The sequence below is a fragment of the Calonectris borealis genome, chromosome 1, assembly GCF_964195595.1.
Source record: "Calonectris borealis chromosome 1, bCalBor7.hap1.2, whole genome shotgun sequence".
Classification (NCBI taxonomy): domain Eukaryota; kingdom Metazoa; phylum Chordata; class Aves; order Procellariiformes; family Procellariidae; genus Calonectris; species Calonectris borealis.
Genome location: NC_134312.1, coordinates 75,130,658 through 75,147,170, shown reverse-complemented (window position 1 = coordinate 75,147,170; position 16,513 = coordinate 75,130,658). Strand labels below are relative to the sequence as shown.

The window sequence follows — 16,513 nt, the reverse complement described above, 5'->3', positions numbered from 1 at the left end:
CTCTTTGGTTTACTTTAACTATATAATCTATGAAGTATCAGTTTACTTTAGGGTTACAGCCTGTTTTCAAATATTAGCACAAATGTGCTAGACGCTGTGGTAATTTCAAGACTTTAAACAATTACGGAAACCAAAAAATCTGATGTAAACCAGCTTTATAAATGTAGGTGCATGTAACTGCATGGGTACATTTATGCAAGTCCTCATACGTGCATGACGCACGCTGAGGGAAGTTACACACTGAATGTTTGTGTTCATGCACATGAGCAATAGCACACTTAACTTGCCTTTTGGCATCTGAACTGCATATTTGTGCAGGCACACACAGTATCTGCAGATGTAGATGAGCTACAGACAAATGCTTGCACCCAGTCATCATGCCTTTCATTAAGAATGGCACAAAGGCTCAGATCCTCGGGACATGTAGGTGCCTAAGACTCTTTGGTGTCTTTAAGTAAGATTTAGGCACCAAATGCTTCTTTAAGGAGCTGGCCTACGGGATGCACTTCTCCTTTGCTGTGAAAAGCTCCGTTCCAATGACTCAGTAGTTTTCTGCTTAAAGCAAAAGTGTCCTGATCTCTAGTACTGTAAGCATCGACTACGAAAGGAAAGAGAAGCAACCTAAATCTATTAAAATAGAAACAATTGTACTGATTATGCTTTCATTTCAGAGGGCACAGAAAGGAATCTGCAGCTCCATCCGTTGCTGGGAGCGGAGAGCTGCTCCTCCCGGCTTCCCCTCGCATTGCAGTTCTAAACCGTGCACTGCTTCGAAACACGTTAATCTGGTGCGTGCAGGAACGGGATTTATATGCTTTTGTCCTACATGCTACATTTTCCAAAGTGGCCTCTGAATGCCTGTATTCTCTCTGTTTATGCTTGAGAATTGATATGTATGTACACATCAGGGAGGCAGGCTCTCGAATCCTCCCTCTTTTCTGAAAAACAAAGTATTTATTTTTTTGGCAGAAATCACTGGCTTTAAGCACAAATGAAATGCCACAGTTTTGCCTAAATGCAGCCAGAAGTTTCTCTGGAAACTCCTCCCTACCCAGTGAGTTTGCCCAACCTGTACTGGGTCTGGCTGGGATTAACTGGAGTTAATTTTCTTCATAGCAACCTGTACGGTGCTGTGTTTTGGACTGGTGACTAAAACGCTGTTGACAGGACACCAGTGTTTTGGCTATTCTTAATATGTGTTTTTGGCTATTTCTCTTTCTGGAGAAAAAAGTGAAGATGAGTGTTTCCAGCTGAAACTATGGACAGAAAGTCTTCTAATTTAAGATGCTGTCATAAGTAGCTAAGATTTAAACAAAGCTTTCACTTTTAAAATGAAATCTAGCAAGTGATCAGTCTGTTATGGTTTTAGTTTCCAGTCGCTCTCAATCTGGCAACTCTCCTCTGCTGCAAATTCACTTAAAACCAAACAGTAACCATTGGATTGAAACTTCCTAAGCCAAGTTTCACCTTGGAACAAACAGTCCTAAGTTAAAAATTCCTAAAACTAGGGTTTCATAGAAGCACAAAAAATTCGAAGTGACATTATAGTTTCTAAGGCCAAACAGTGACATGAACATCTTTGATTACCTTTTGTTCCTCATACGCTTCTTTGAGACAAACATAGTTTGTCAGTGCTCTCATTGCAATTGGAAGCTTTCCGATTGCCTTCAGGTCCACAGGTTTCTTGTGAGCAGATATAATAAGAGTATTCATCCACCAATAAGTTGCCTTTGAGAGCAAATTGACAAATGGCTGCAGAAACCTCACCCCCAGGTCCTGTAGATCCTCTGGTGGCTTTACTTTCTGAGGGTTCATGAAAAATACATACCTCTGGAGGGAGAAAATAGACAGCATGTGCTCAGGAATTATGTTATTAACAGTAATTTTTAGTAAAAATTATGTATAATACAACTACAGTGTCAAATTTGCATTTAAAGGTAATTATACATTGAATTTAAATGTAAATTTGCATGTAAATAGGAGAATTTCCATTTTGACAACATAACTGGCAAGAAATTGAGCAATATGGGATGTATACACAGCTCTGTAGCCTACCAGTACTACCTATCTCTATCTGAACAACAATAAAAAAGAATTCTTGGGATATAATTACATTTTAAATTATCATGGGTAAGAACGTATGCTAACTTATACATTCACTACATATATCGTTTATCTGCATTAACATAGCATATACTGTATAGATTACATACACACACATATACCCTTACATGCACAAATATGCATGTACATCTATCTATACAAATATGTAGGAACTCTCTGTGTGTATATATATACACAGGCACACATACATACCAAGTCCAGGGGACACATCAAGGACATACTTTTTAAAGAGATGCCAGGTCCCATTGATTTCTATAGAATTAACCAGACATTTACGGTCAAGCTGAACTTGAGCCTAAACTTGACACAAGCCAGAGTTACTGGGACTAAAGACCCATCTTCATCCCCGAGATATTATTGATGTCTTTTCAGATCCTGATAAAGAAACCACATACCCTAACTCGAATGACATTGATCTCCACAGCCATCAGCAGCCCATAGAGAATGACCATAATTCCAGTGATGCAGAAACGCAGCTGAGAAAAAGGCACACCGTCCTGGCAGTATCTGACAAGCTTGATCGTTTTGGTGACAAAGGCCATTATCCAGTAAAGAAAGAGAGCTGTAAAACAGGTGCACGTGCATAATTTAAAAAAAAAAAAATTAGCTATACCAGCGCTACAGAAGTTTTAGCTCTCTTAAACAGAAATATCCCATGGCTTAACTCAATGCAAGTATGGTGATCCTCTATATCACTAGCCTGCAGTGTGATGTCAGCCCAAGTCAGGAACTCAGGTTTGAGAGATTTGCTTTGCACTTTCTTTTTCTAGGTCACTATTTTCTTTCCTGGGCCACGACCTTTCAAAGAGATCCACAACGGTGGGTCTTCACACAATAAGAAAAGTCCATTGAAGATAATCTGAAGGGGAACTTTGTTATTGAAACGAAGTAAAAGTCACTTAAACTGACAAATATCATATTGCCTCTTTGAAAAAGCAGAGTGCATTGCAAGTAAGTTCATTGTGAAAAAGAGTTCATGTAATTTAATTCTATCCTGCATCCCGAGTTGTATCTATCAATGCTAGTCCAGGTTGTTGAGTTATAGGTAATTTGGACCGTATACTTCTACGAAACATTATCCTGCAATGTCTAGTCAAATTCTTCTGACCATCTCCTGGCTGAGACAGATATTGTGAATACCAGGTAGCAGTTTCTCAAAGGTAAACCTACTCCCCGCCCCCCTTGGAAAAAGTCATTAGACTGCGTAATCTCAAAACCAACTGCAATGGATGCTGAGAAACAACAGTCATCTGCACAGGATGGTTTGTGATCAGTTAACTATTAAAAGTGGTCTTTTAAAATACCCTTTTGAATGAAGACAAGTTTTTGCCTCAAGATAATGAGCAGTGTTAAAAAATACCTAAAAGCTCATGCTAGAAATACAATAGGCATACTATTTTCCTTTCCCTTTTGTGATAATTTTTAAAAATAGTTTTCAATGCGTACTGCATAAAAGATGCAGTAACTCCTACAGTAAGACTAGCTCAAAGAGCAGAGAATTATTCCTCTCTCTTTAATATTCTCATACATTTCACCATCCTCTTCAATCTAAGCAAGCTGACTGGCTAAACTACTGGGTTTTGTAACAGTACATAAATATCAGACTTAGACTTACCCAACAGTAACTTTGGAAAGTTAGATGTTTCAATGTTATGGTAGTAGACTATGGATACAGTGGCAGCCACAAATCCCATTATAGCTGGTAGAAAGAGATGCAGATGGCGAGATTTCATTTGTCTGAAAATAAATAGGGTATAAATTAGTGAATTTAGTGTCTTTTTTCACCATTGTTGTATTCTTAGGTGTTCTGCTAATCGATTTAAGAGGACAAATATGACTTTCCTAGAGACAAGAAGATTTTTTCCATGTGAGTGCTTTAACTTCTGTCAATATTTACTTGCCGTTATAGTTCAAGAGGAGAATAACGATGTGCTAAGAACAATCATTTCACCTTAATCCCATGAAAATCCGGACAGTTCATGAAATGATGCCCCACCTTTTTGGGGGAAAAACTCCTTACGCCTTACTAGCCAGCCCATCACACATTATCAGTATACATTAACGAATGCAATTAGCTTGGCTATCCATCAAACACTGTCACTTACGTATCGGAAACTATGCCCTCTGCTATTTCACACACATGTACGAACAGGAGGGTGAATGTCAGGATCCACCGCAGGTTGTGTCCAGGGAAGTGCAGCCAGGTATTGTGGTGAATCTGGACTTTGGAGCTTTGGCTTCCCCAGCCTGGGAAAAAATAGTAATGAAAGAAGAAGGTTATCACACAACCAGCTAGTGAGTGATCTGGTTATCAACTCCCTATTCTAATCCATAGGTTACACTTAATAGTATATAACCAACACAAACCCCCTATAAGACAATGGGGGCTGTTGTTACTAATAACATGACCCAGGAGTGTTTGAGTTGCCATGTAGCCCCCCATAATTTAGATCTGACCCTCTAGACAACATGACAGCAGACTTCCCGCAATTGCAATCAAAGAGAAGAGGTCCCTGGCCAAGAACAAAGATGAGAAAACCAAAAGAAACATCTCAGAGTCTCACAACAGGGACTGACAGATCCTAAATGGCGTCATCGTGTCTTTCCCAGTCACAGACAAGAGTGGCTAAAGTTTCCAACTGATATAAAAGTTGCATCCTCCAATGAGGCTTCAAAGAGATATATTTACTTCAAACAAATAAAATTGATTATCTCTGTCTCAGGCCTGGTTGGGAGCGGCTGTCTCAGGGGATGCTGCACAGCGATTTCCCAGACTCCGCTCCTCAGGCACAGCTCACCCTCCTTCCCCTGCGCACAGCACAGCACCAGGGATTCAGCTGATTTAACCAACAAATTAATCTTGAAGCCCATTTTCATATTGTCACCTCAGATGGCACCTATCCTTTTCAGGCAAGATCCTCTCTGAAGCCAGCAACCTGGCAAGAAGCGGGACACCAAGGACCTGACGGATGTGACAGTGCTGGGGGGAGCTGAGGACTGATCAGAGGTTCGCCTCTCGTGATGGCGAACTTGAACTGCACGTTGCTTTGTCCTCTGTCCCTTCCCACCCTGGTACAGGGCTGTCCTGAGTCAGTCAGCCCAAATGGCTGTACATGTCCCTCTTACTTATAAGGCAGCTCCTGGAATTCCCTAACAGACTTCCCGAAGCCCATAGAGGATTCCAGGAACAGCACATTTCAGGGAAGTAAAGAAACAAAACAAAAGAAAACAAAAACAAAACCAAAGTTGTTTAATTAGGGCAGTGAACATTGCATCTCTTTCTTTCTGAGTTTAAAATCCAGGATATGCTTTTGATACACAGAGATGCAGCAATTCATCGTGCCTAGAGGCTCATCAGGTGACTCAGAAACACTTAAACCAGAGCCCAGGTTTATTCATTCTTGGAAACTGTCAGGATTTCACCATTTCATCCTTGTTTAATATGTAAAGTATTGCAGGAACAAAATATTCTCTCTTCTCCATATCTATCTCAAGCATTTTCTATAGCTTCCTGAGATTTTCCTAATCTAATGTGGCTTTCTTTGACCTTGCTCCTATCTTTGTCTCTCCCAAGCCTCTCTTCATTTTTATTCCCTCTTTGCCCATACATCTGCACAAACATGGTTCATCATCAATTTTTTGTTTTGGAGTCAGTCCATATTGTGGACTCCAGCTGGCTTTTAATGCTCTGTTCAACAACTATTTGTCTTGATAACCAAGGTACAAAGTAGAAAACAAAGAATTACACACATATATAGCATACAATTTAAGCTATTATGTTTTTCTCCTAACATTGTTAGAAAATAGAGGGAATATTCAGTGGCTGCAATACTATTCCAAAATTAATTGGCTAATACCTGTAAAAATATTAAAGTGGCCTGCTACCACTTGACCCATAACCCAGAATGTTGTAAAAGATTATCTCTGCCCTCAGACCTTGCATTGAGTTTCCATCAAACACTTCTGCAGAAAGCCCTGTAATTCAAGGATGACTTGCATCTCATCTCAAAGAAAGAGCCAACACTGACGTAAAGTTGTCCATAACCCTCGGGTTTTTTCCCAGTCTTTAGTTATTTTTTTGTTAGAACTTGTTTCTTATTCCCTTGCTTAATTATTTAATTAGTTTTCAGTCACTGGATCTTGTTATGCCTTTGCACTGGATCTTGTTATGCCTTTAATTGAGTGTCATAGCTCACAGGTTCCTGTAGCCTATTATTCAATCACTTCAGAGTCTTTTTGCATAATGGAAGTCCTTAAATTTCTAGTCCTTAAATCTTCGTATATAGTCCCAAATTCAAATCTTCCTCGTGAAAGAAATGTATTACTATGTATATACGCGACACCAGGAAGGTAACATAGAAGAACTGATATGTCATTTCTCATGCAGTTGTCAGAAGAATATTTTTGTTAATACTTATTGCTTTTTGACAGTTATTCAAGTCTCTTTATCTCCTACGATCAGTTAGAATGCCATTGTTTGACAGCTTTGAAAAAGTACTAAATTGTATTTATTTCATCACTGCAAATAACTGGGATAAAGAGACAACTATAGAGAAAAAGTATCATTAGAGTACTAGTTTAGATGGCGCTTTTTACAAGAATATGTAAGTTAGAGCCACTCCACTGTCCTAAATTCTTCACGAGAGATTTATCACTTCTTAATTTCATTCCTGTGGAAAAAGATTATCTTTTTTGCTCTACTTCTGTTTACAAATGTTGGCAAAAGAAGTAATTATTCTGTTTTAAAAGTTTCATACAATTCTCCTAGCCTTAGATCCAAGTTGCACATTTTGGATATTCTCTGAAATTCACATAACTTGAAGGGAATTCAAACCCACTGTCCTAAGTTTTCTAATATCTAATAATAGAAAAGGTTGCAAGTTGCCAATTTCAAATCTGAAGAAAACTTCTCCAGAGAGAAGTTTCAAAGCATTTGGATCTGATTTCTCTGGTTTTCATCCATCTTTTCATGCTGCTTAGTTCAGATTTATATCTAAAATTCCCAACATTTCAAGGGGCTTGGCTTCACGTCCTCTGGCTCAAGCCATTCCGTCTCTTCTTTTTTAAAATAAATAAATAGAAAGCATCCAACGGGTTGCACCACAGGCCTCCAAGCACATAAACATGACTGAGTATAAATACAAGCTCAAGTGTTTGTAGAATTGCACAGCTCCATTGAATAACTCACCAATGAACAAAATTGGGAAGGTGATAAATAGCAAGAAGACATGGGGAACCAAGTTGAGGGCATCCACAAAGCAGACGTTTCTTAGGACACCAGCACTGATGTTATAGGCTGAAGCATTGTCGTTACCACAAAACGCGAGCCTCATCGCTTCCAGAAGGTCTGACTACTGCAAAAGAGAGAGAATAGTGGACTACCAAGACTGCTAGCATTCTCTTTAGCTAAACACAAAATAAATAAAATAAAGAGATACAGAAGGAGCACACTGAACAATCCATAGAGAATAATTCAGTTGTATTTTGAAAATTCTTTTGGGCTCCATCAAGTATAAGCACATTAGAATGAAGGCTGTGTTTATATTAAATGTACTATTTATTGTAAGTACTATGTTTTAAATACACTATGCTATGTCTTCTAGCTTTCATTATATGCACAAATGTTATGCTGCAAATGCTCTATAAGAATATAGAGAAAGAACAAGAAAGTTCTGAAAAAAAAAATTTCCATTTCTCATAAGAAAACTCAGATGCACATAAGCCGACTCCTGTGTATTACTGCTTCTTTGATGAGCCAACATTCTCTGTGCAACATCTCTGTTCATACAATTTGTTGCACTACATTTTCAGTGCAAGCTCTGAACCTTTGATATTTGTGATTTGGCAGCTTTGCATTCACTGATATTTTGTATTTCTTCATTATCCCATAGAACAACAACGGTCACATACACTAGTCATTACAGATAATTGCCAAACTCTTAATCAAAGTAAGTTGTATTGAAGATTGCATAGGCAGTAAATCAGCATTTATGCTTGATCCTGCAAATCCTTATGCACGTGCTTAGCCTCATCTAAGCAGTTCTCTGACTTCCATGATTTCTTATGAGATTATCTTTGTACACCAAGATAAGCTCATGTGTTCGTGCTTGCAGAGTATGGGCCATAGTATGACCCAGAGTTATGACCAGCTTCTGGCTTTTATCAACCTGTGCATCATTTATTTATTCATTCTTCTTTATAAGAAGATGAAACAAGATTGCAACCAAAATGTTTTCTTGCTGGTTTCTTTGCCCGAGACTTATACACAGCAACATAGTGCTGTAGAATAGGTTGTGTAAACTCATTTGCTCGCATCTTTTTTTCCAAATTTTACATACTAAAATGGAAAGAATATCTTTAATTCAGCAAAACATATGTATACTTCGGTGAATGCATCTTTCTGCAACAACATTGGCATTAATGAGTTTTGCAGAATCAGAACAATATAGACATGCAAAAATGCATGAACATAGTTTAAAAAAAGTTACTTGAATGCAGAGAAAAATGCTTTCCTTCTTTCCTCAAATAGTTCAGATTGGTTTTATGAGCCTAGTTGTTTAAACAAGGTAAGCATAAAATACTCGAGTACTCCCTTAAAGAGAACAGAAACCTATAGAACTTCGAAAGAATACAGAGTTCAAAAAGGCACTTTGAACCTCTGCTAAACCCCCTTTTTGCTTTTAACTAACTTTTTGCTGGATCTGAAAAGCATAATCCATATTGAAATACATCAGTGAAATTTGTAAAGGAGTTTCATTGAAAGGAATGTGATAAATGCAGTCCCTTTTCGAAACATATCAGCACTTTATGGTCTGAGATTTGCCAGAAGTTAAGCATAACTCAGAGTCATATGGTAGACCACATCCTGCAAAAATGCATGCATGTACTTACTGTGGTGCAAAAGCTGACGGGCAACCACTCAATCTTCAGTAGAACACAAATTGATGGAGAGTTTGGCCCATTCCCTATATAATGGGGAATATATAATGAATATATAATGAATAGAGTGATATGACCACTATCATTCTATCATTTTATTTTTATATAAAAATATATTAATAATTGCATATGACTAATGACACAAAAGAAATAGTATGCTAATATGAATTCTGTCTGAATACATTGAGGAGTTATTAGCAAAACAAATATAGAACTTTTCAAAAAACTACACAAAGATTGCTTGTTTTTAATCTGTAAAAGCTTGACATGTCTCCTTTAAGAGAAACATAATGGTAATGATAATCTCTTGAAAATCAGAAGTGTTGTTTCCTCATTTTTATCGAAGGTCAGAAGTCCAAGGGAGTTCTGCTGGGAATTTTCCTCCCTTTCCCACAAAGAGGACTCTTTTCTGAGACAGTGTAAGATGCTACTGTGGTTTAGTGGTTGGATTGGTACCGAAAGGCAGGAGGATCCTGGGTTCAAATGAGCACTGAATCATTGACTTCCAGTGTAGCTTTTGGCTTCTAGTCAAAAATAAAACTGGGAGAAAGGATTAAAACCATGTCCAAGACAAGCTAAGGGAGCTGTTGTTATTTTTCTGGAAGGCAAATAGAATATAGGCAGTAGATGTTCCTGTGGAAGAAGGGACTGTTAACTGCATGGAGAGTGCCATCCACTAGCTAGGACCTACCATCAGATTGTAGAGGTTTCACATAACACCTCAAACAACAGTCCCTAAAAGCTCTCAAGAAAGATGCATCTTTCAAGAGTCACATCTGCATCTTCACAAGAAGCTGTGATGTCCCTCATTTTGTGATGGAGTATGTCCAATAACACACTCTTAAAACCAACTGTCCTTTGCACATTGGCAGGGCTGAGGAAAGAATCTGGTCCTATTGTTAATACTGATGTATAGAGACAGTGCCCATCATGCTGATGATAATTTTCAAGAGTAGGTATAAGCAGTCTATTCACAATACTTTTGTTACAGGTTCATTTCAAAAAAGAGATAGGATTTTATTGTCTTCTCTTAAAATGAGAGAGAAAATCAAAGAGCTTAGGTTGGTTAGTTTGTAAAAAAAAACCCAGAAAATCAAAAAGATTGCATTGCCAATGAAATGAGATAGGGTAATTGACAATAAATTCCCAAGTTTTTAAATCAGAAAACACTTCATCATTGATCAGCACATCCAGTGACCATGTTCATTAAACCTCCACAGGCTTAAAATCTATCAAAACATGCTGATCAGTGTCATGACGCTGTGTTGACCCAATGCATTGCCCTCATAAAACGCTCACCAGGTACAACTTCCCTTTTTAGCAGCACCCACTTCAGGACACACATCTAGTACAGTATGGCACTGATAGGGAATAGAAGAGATAAGAACTGTAGAAGCATTAATAGTCCAGTGATCCTCCCTTCCTTCCTTTCTTCCATCCATTTGTCCATCACCACTGTGCTAGAAATTAACTACAACTGGAAGTGGAGGACTCATGTTCTGCATCTGTTGATGTATGCCAACTTTCACAGACGCTTTCTGGTGTTTACACAGACGGGCTGCTAGTAGTTCTCTGTATCTTCAAGAGTGGCGTATGAAAATACACTGCACTACATTAGAGCTCTAAGAAATAATTTTATCTCCAGTGTGCCTCACAGGGAGCAAGAAATGACTCCATCATTCCCTTCCCATCCATTTCTAGTGCAGAAGGCAGATCCGATGTACCTTCCACGCTTTTGCCCATGTGTCTCAAACCACTTGCTCTGTTTTTGGAAAACTTACATACGCAGCAGGCTCTGGAGATGCACTGATGCACAGGCTCATCACCCCATGCATAAAGCATGTCATGTAGTTTCTACTTCTTTGCTCAAGTTTCACAGATAGCGAAAATACATTGGATGAAATTTTACTGACAGGTAAGGGAGGATGCTTTGCATTTACAGTCAATGCGAGTGAAACTCCCATTTGGTTCAAAGCTGAAAGTAGCCATTACTTTCTGCTGCATCAGGGCATGCCTCCAGAAGCTCATTTTCATTGGCCTCAAAGTTTAACAACCTGTGTTCATTTCCAAAGAAGGACAGAAAGAAAAGCCCTTAAGGGCTAAGGGCTAAGAAGAACAAGTCCTTGACTTCTCTAGACAGTATGGGGCATTTCACTACAATTCTTGCACAGCTCCACCAAAGTTAACAGGAGTTGGACCATGACAGGTTTCCAGATGCAACTGCTCATCCAAGGAAACAGTGTAACCTTCAGTCTTCCTCAAAGGAAAATTTGATAATATAATGGCAAAATTTCTCGTGCCCGCACTCAGATCCCATGCTTGCAAAGTTCAGTGTAGCTACAGATGAACACATTCTTAGGGCTGCAAACAGTGCAAGTAGCATGTTCAAAAGCATCAGACTAGTTTAAGAGTCTAAGTTGCATTTTCAAACAGTATTTCAGTATTGGGAGTTAAGGCTAAAGAGATCATTAATAATTCTAAAAATTTTAAAGAGTTTTAAAAGGCCTCAGCTATAGTGACTTTTAATGAGTCCCAGTTTTGAAAATTTTCACTCAAAAAGCTGAGCCTGGAAATGAAGACAGGAAGATCTTGACTGCAGATAACCAATGAAAGGCAGAGTGAAAAGGCACTATTCCCTTCTCTTCTGTAAAACCGTAAGATTTCATTTCATGAAATGAAAACGTGAAATGGAAGAACAAATTTAGAAAAAACATAAAGAATTGCAGTTGTGCTCACTGTTGTAACTCATCAAAAACTGCAGCTGCATTTAGAAAAGAAGATGGAACACTTTTATGACTGATCACTGACCAAATCTGGTTCCCTTAACAATAATTAAACTATTCTTCCACTGGCTTAAACTCTTCTAGTAAGCCAATGCTGGGCTTCAGTCAGAACTAGATCTGTAGAGAGGTGACTAGAGGTATCTTGCCTACATGAGGAAGTGCTGTTTGTTTCACTCAATGCTGAGCATTGTGCAAGTACGTAATTAAATACACTGAAGACTTTTTATATTTTTCCTGAACACCAGTTGTTGATCATTGCCAAAGACAGAATGCTGACCACACCGAACAACAGTCTAACCCTGTAACGAATAACCATGCTGAAGATCTTTGAATTAGCCCTGAGCAACTCGGAATACAGAGCTGACTCAAGGTTTCCCACAGTGTAGCCAAAGGTGATTTTCTCCTACCAAAGATGAGGAGACAGACTTTTTAGGCAACAGTAAGTATGCAGGGAGAGATCAAAGGGAAAAACTGCGCTGCAGAGCCACACGAGGAGAAATTTAAAGAGACTTCTGTTGTCAAGGGATGGAAGAGATAAAAGCAGTTATTGCTGCAACTCAGAGAGGTTATCACATTCCATAGCAGCAGTTGCCCTCCTACCCCTGCCAAGACCCCTTCCTTGTAAGAGCACCCCAGCAGCAGCACGAAGCTGGGCTTCCTGGAACTGTACATAGGTGAATTAAGAAGCAAAGCCTGATGGTTTTATCATCCTCAGCAGTCTGCTTCACTGTAGGCAGCTGCCTGCTTCACTGCAGGCTACACAGTCTAGTAGAGAGCCACACAAATTCAATCTCAGAATTAATGGTCTTAATCACCATGGTGCTGGTCCCAAGATAAGAAGCCCTGCTCACAGCAAGCTTGACATCAGTGCTGAGTTGTTGCAGTTGCCATACTTCAATTCCAAAGTTAGCTCATGCAGGACTATTCCAAGGACCCATGAGCCATATGGCGTAACAGCAGAGAAATGTCCACTAGTTTCTTAGCAAATCTTTATCTATGGGTCCCAAAGGAAGGGATAGTCACTGGAAAGCAAAGGCCTCTTCTTCTCATATGGCTTGCCAAGACCTTTTCTCTAAGCTCACGTTCAAGTTGGAATCTTTGGAGCTGAAAGCTTCTTTACAGGCAGATGGCTTTGTCTAGTGAACAGCAATGTCTGCAAAAAACGGGAGCAGTCCGACTGCCACATTAAAACAGTAAAATGCATAACCCAAACATGAATATTCAGGAGAGAACAGATGAAGGGGTAGCAAGTTGTTTTGAAATTTGTTGGTCATCTGAAGTTACTGACCACTATTTCTCATCAGGTAGTAGCAGCTTTTCAGATCCTCAGATACTCTTTTAAGAAGACAATATTATTCATAGTTCTTACAAAAAATGGCTTTCCCAGAGATAATTTCCCTTTCTGTTGAATATAGTAGTCCACCAAATTATGTTGGGGTGATTACACCAAAGTGAGTGCATCACAATATATTTGTTTCACTATTAATTATAGCAGGAATGTTATACTTCATAATAATGTTGCCAAGCATACTACCTTTAACTTAGCATTTCAGTCAGGGGAAATGCAGGGATGTGATAAAGATCATCCGATAACAAGCACGTGATATCTGAGGGTACCAGCTACATTCAGCACCCCAACAGGGGTGCCCAGTACCAGGTAATTTTTTGTTTTAACACTTGTAGGCTGGAAGGCCTTCGTTCTTCAAAGTTATTGACAAATTGCTCACTTTAACCTCAGTCTTTACAAACTCTAGAACTGGTCAGGAATTTTCAGAGGTGGTTTTTCTTTCTCCCTTTGGAATTGGCCTTTGCTGAGCAGTCAGCTACAACCTAAAGCCACGAGCAAAACTTCACAGAGGAGGGGAATGGAAGGAACAATCAGGAGCATGGGCCCATGATGGTGCCAGTGGAAGGCAAGTTTCAGCTCTCCTTTACATCATTTGGGAATCTGATTCCCTGTTGGTTTACTTTAACGAGGATGTGAACTATCTGAACAGCAGTTCACCCTGCAATGAAAGAGCTAAAAAAACTTACGTCCTTTAAGCATTTAAATTTTCATGCTAAAATCCCCATTACTGGCAAGTTGGGACTTTCTGGTTTTGGGCTAAGGTGTACAGACATAGTCATAATATAATAAACAGAAACCAGTACAAAAGAAATTCAGGAATAAATATTCACTGTGAAGAAAAAAAAGGTTTTGGGAAGAAAGAAAAAAAGACAAAGTTGTAAATATGAATATGATGTAGCATTGAACCTAAACACTTTTACAAATCTCATTTTTACAAGCATAAATGGGGATTCTCAGGGCACTAAGCCAGTTCCTGAGATACATTTTCCATAAGCAATTGCAAAGACAACAATGGGAAAATGGTAGATAATTTAAATTTCCATAAAAATTACGAGAACATCCTCACTGAGTGCAAAACTGTAAGAATTCTAGTTAAAGGCATTTTAATTACCTTAGGGTCTTTTAAAGTGAACTTAAAAGTCTTCATATTCAAGAGTTTAATCTTACCTGGATTATCACTCTGTTCGGCATGCTCTGCAAGATACTTATGATTATAAAGAAAAGAGTATAAATACACTCCTCAGGTGGACCTTGTTTGGGGGAAATAAGAATATTTTGAAAAATGTTTATTTCAGTAGTTCTGTTGCCTATATTTAAAAAAAAAAAATTAATACCTGCACTTCCTAATTAAAATATATCAGCTTACAGAGCATACTTGGGTCTCAGTTCAGATTTTTTTTTTTTATCTCACATATAATGTGCATTATATGCCCATATATGTATATATACATGTATATATATACACATATATATAGATATGTGTATGCATACAGATGCAGGATGGAGAAAGTACTCAGAGTTTTACAAAAGTAGTTAGTTCTGATCTTCTGAATAATTAAGTCATTACAAAAGCAAGAATTTGTCTTTCCTTCTTGAATTTCACAGAGAAAATTTCAACAAAGGACGAATTATGGATTTATAGGTTTGGAGAAGCACAATGGAAGGCCTAACTCCCGAGTTTTGCCACAGATTTTAGTTTAGTGCTCTGAATCTTTTTCCTTTCTAGGTATAAACCTACCAGTTTGTTCTTCTTACCTTCCTAAAAGCACTGGACCTAACACAGTCTATGTGATTTATAGTCTATGCATTATTTGCAAAGAGTTCTCCTGAGGTAATGGCAAAAAGTGCTGTCCCTTTAAAATCTATTTTCTCAAAAATGATCCCGTACAAAATATCATTTTCCTTTTTATTCCTATTTAAGCTGTGACTACCTATTCTAGACAGACCCCACTTCCTCGCTACGCACTGTCCCAGTTACCTTGGGCCCTAAGGTGATGAATTACCTCTGACACTTGTCAGCATTCGCACCGCTAACTGCCATATAGCAGCAGCCTGATCCAAACGTTATTGAAGTCAATGCAGAGAATCTCATTGACTTCAGCAGGTTTTTGGATCAGGCTCCAAACAGAGAAAATCACAACAGCAGTAGTGCTAAACAGGCTATCGGCACTGAAAAGCATTTCACACAAACATCTGCAGAGGTCTCACACATCTAATACATTGCTTTTTTCTTTTTTGGTAAGCTTCTTAACACAATGCGATTTCAACCATCAGCGTGCTACACTGCCTGCTGTAAAACCTTCGACTTCACATGCCAAGACAGGACAGTTTAAAAAAAGAAACGTAACCCTGCGAACAGCAGCAAAGAAAACATCAGCAGGAGGGGACGGTAAAGGCTGAGAATGCCTGCGAATGGAAAAGGAAAAGGAAAAAGAGATTGGAGTTGTAATTCCAGGAAAGAACAAGGAGCAGCCCTGTCCCACAGATATAAAGGGAAGGAGGAGGAGGTGGTTAGTGGGAGATAATGGGGGAGGGTCATCGCATGCCCCGTTTGGTTGCTGAATGTTAGATCAAACTCTGTAGCTTACCTTTGTAAACACAAAAACAAAATACCAACCCAAATTGTCACTCGGTTGTGCTATGTGATCAATACCATCCCGATGGCAGGATTTTCCTCCACTTAGTGAAGCCGCTCCAAGCCCTGGAGTGGATTATTTTTAGGCTGGTGATGGGAAGATCAGCTGCTGCCTCCTATCGAGTTTCCAAAGTGCACAGACTCTTCTTGTCTTTCTCATACACTGAAGGGGGCAGGAAACTGGGAAGAGACAGGCAAGCAAAAAGCACCAATTTTTCGCCTCCTGAAGCTACAGTCCCCTGGGATTTCTTCTGCTTGCTTTTATTTTCATTTTTCCCTCACTGGAGTAGTAAGATTCCAAGAGGCTGTGTTACAGCGCACGGACTATTAGCAGATGGTTATTCTGAAGTAATGGATTTAGACAAGGTAGTCTAACTTTTGGCAGGTTTGGGGAGCTTCAGCTTTTGAATTCTTTTGAATTAATCTTGGATAATTTGAATTTGACAACATAATTTTGCACGTCTTCCATCATCTTGAGCAGAATAGAAAAGAGGAGTCTACTCAGATATTTTACTTTACCCTAGATCCCTCCAGACTCTTCTGCTTAAAATCCCACTTCTTGATCACACAAATCTGTTTCTGTTGACACAGATTTTTTAAAACTTGAAATAAAATTCAAAATGAATCTGATGCTCATACCAGGAATATCCTTTTCAATACATTAGCCCTTATTAACAAAGGCTA

General features: G+C 38.8%; 1 protein-coding gene across 1 annotated transcript in view; it reads right to left on the bottom strand.

The window, feature by feature from the left end:
- ABCC9 (ATP binding cassette subfamily C member 9) overlaps positions 1 to 15,904 on the bottom strand; it is a 73,968-nt gene extending 58,064 nt beyond the window's left edge. Inside the window, exons 1-8 of the mRNA XM_075160749.1 lie at positions 15,783 to 15,904; positions 14,362 to 14,444; positions 9,016 to 9,089; positions 7,313 to 7,478; positions 4,230 to 4,371; positions 3,740 to 3,861; positions 2,520 to 2,686; positions 1,588 to 1,830 (exon numbers count right to left, since the gene is read on the bottom strand). Coding sequence (XP_075016850.1) covers positions 1,588 to 1,830; positions 2,520 to 2,686; positions 3,740 to 3,861; positions 4,230 to 4,371; positions 7,313 to 7,457 — 819 coding nt within the window. The 5' untranslated portion in view covers positions 7,458 to 7,478; positions 9,016 to 9,089; positions 14,362 to 14,444; positions 15,783 to 15,904. The remainder of the gene's footprint in view (positions 1 to 1,587; positions 1,831 to 2,519; positions 2,687 to 3,739; positions 3,862 to 4,229; positions 4,372 to 7,312; positions 7,479 to 9,015; positions 9,090 to 14,361; positions 14,445 to 15,782) is intronic.
- Positions 15,905 to 16,513: the final 609 nt, after the last annotated feature.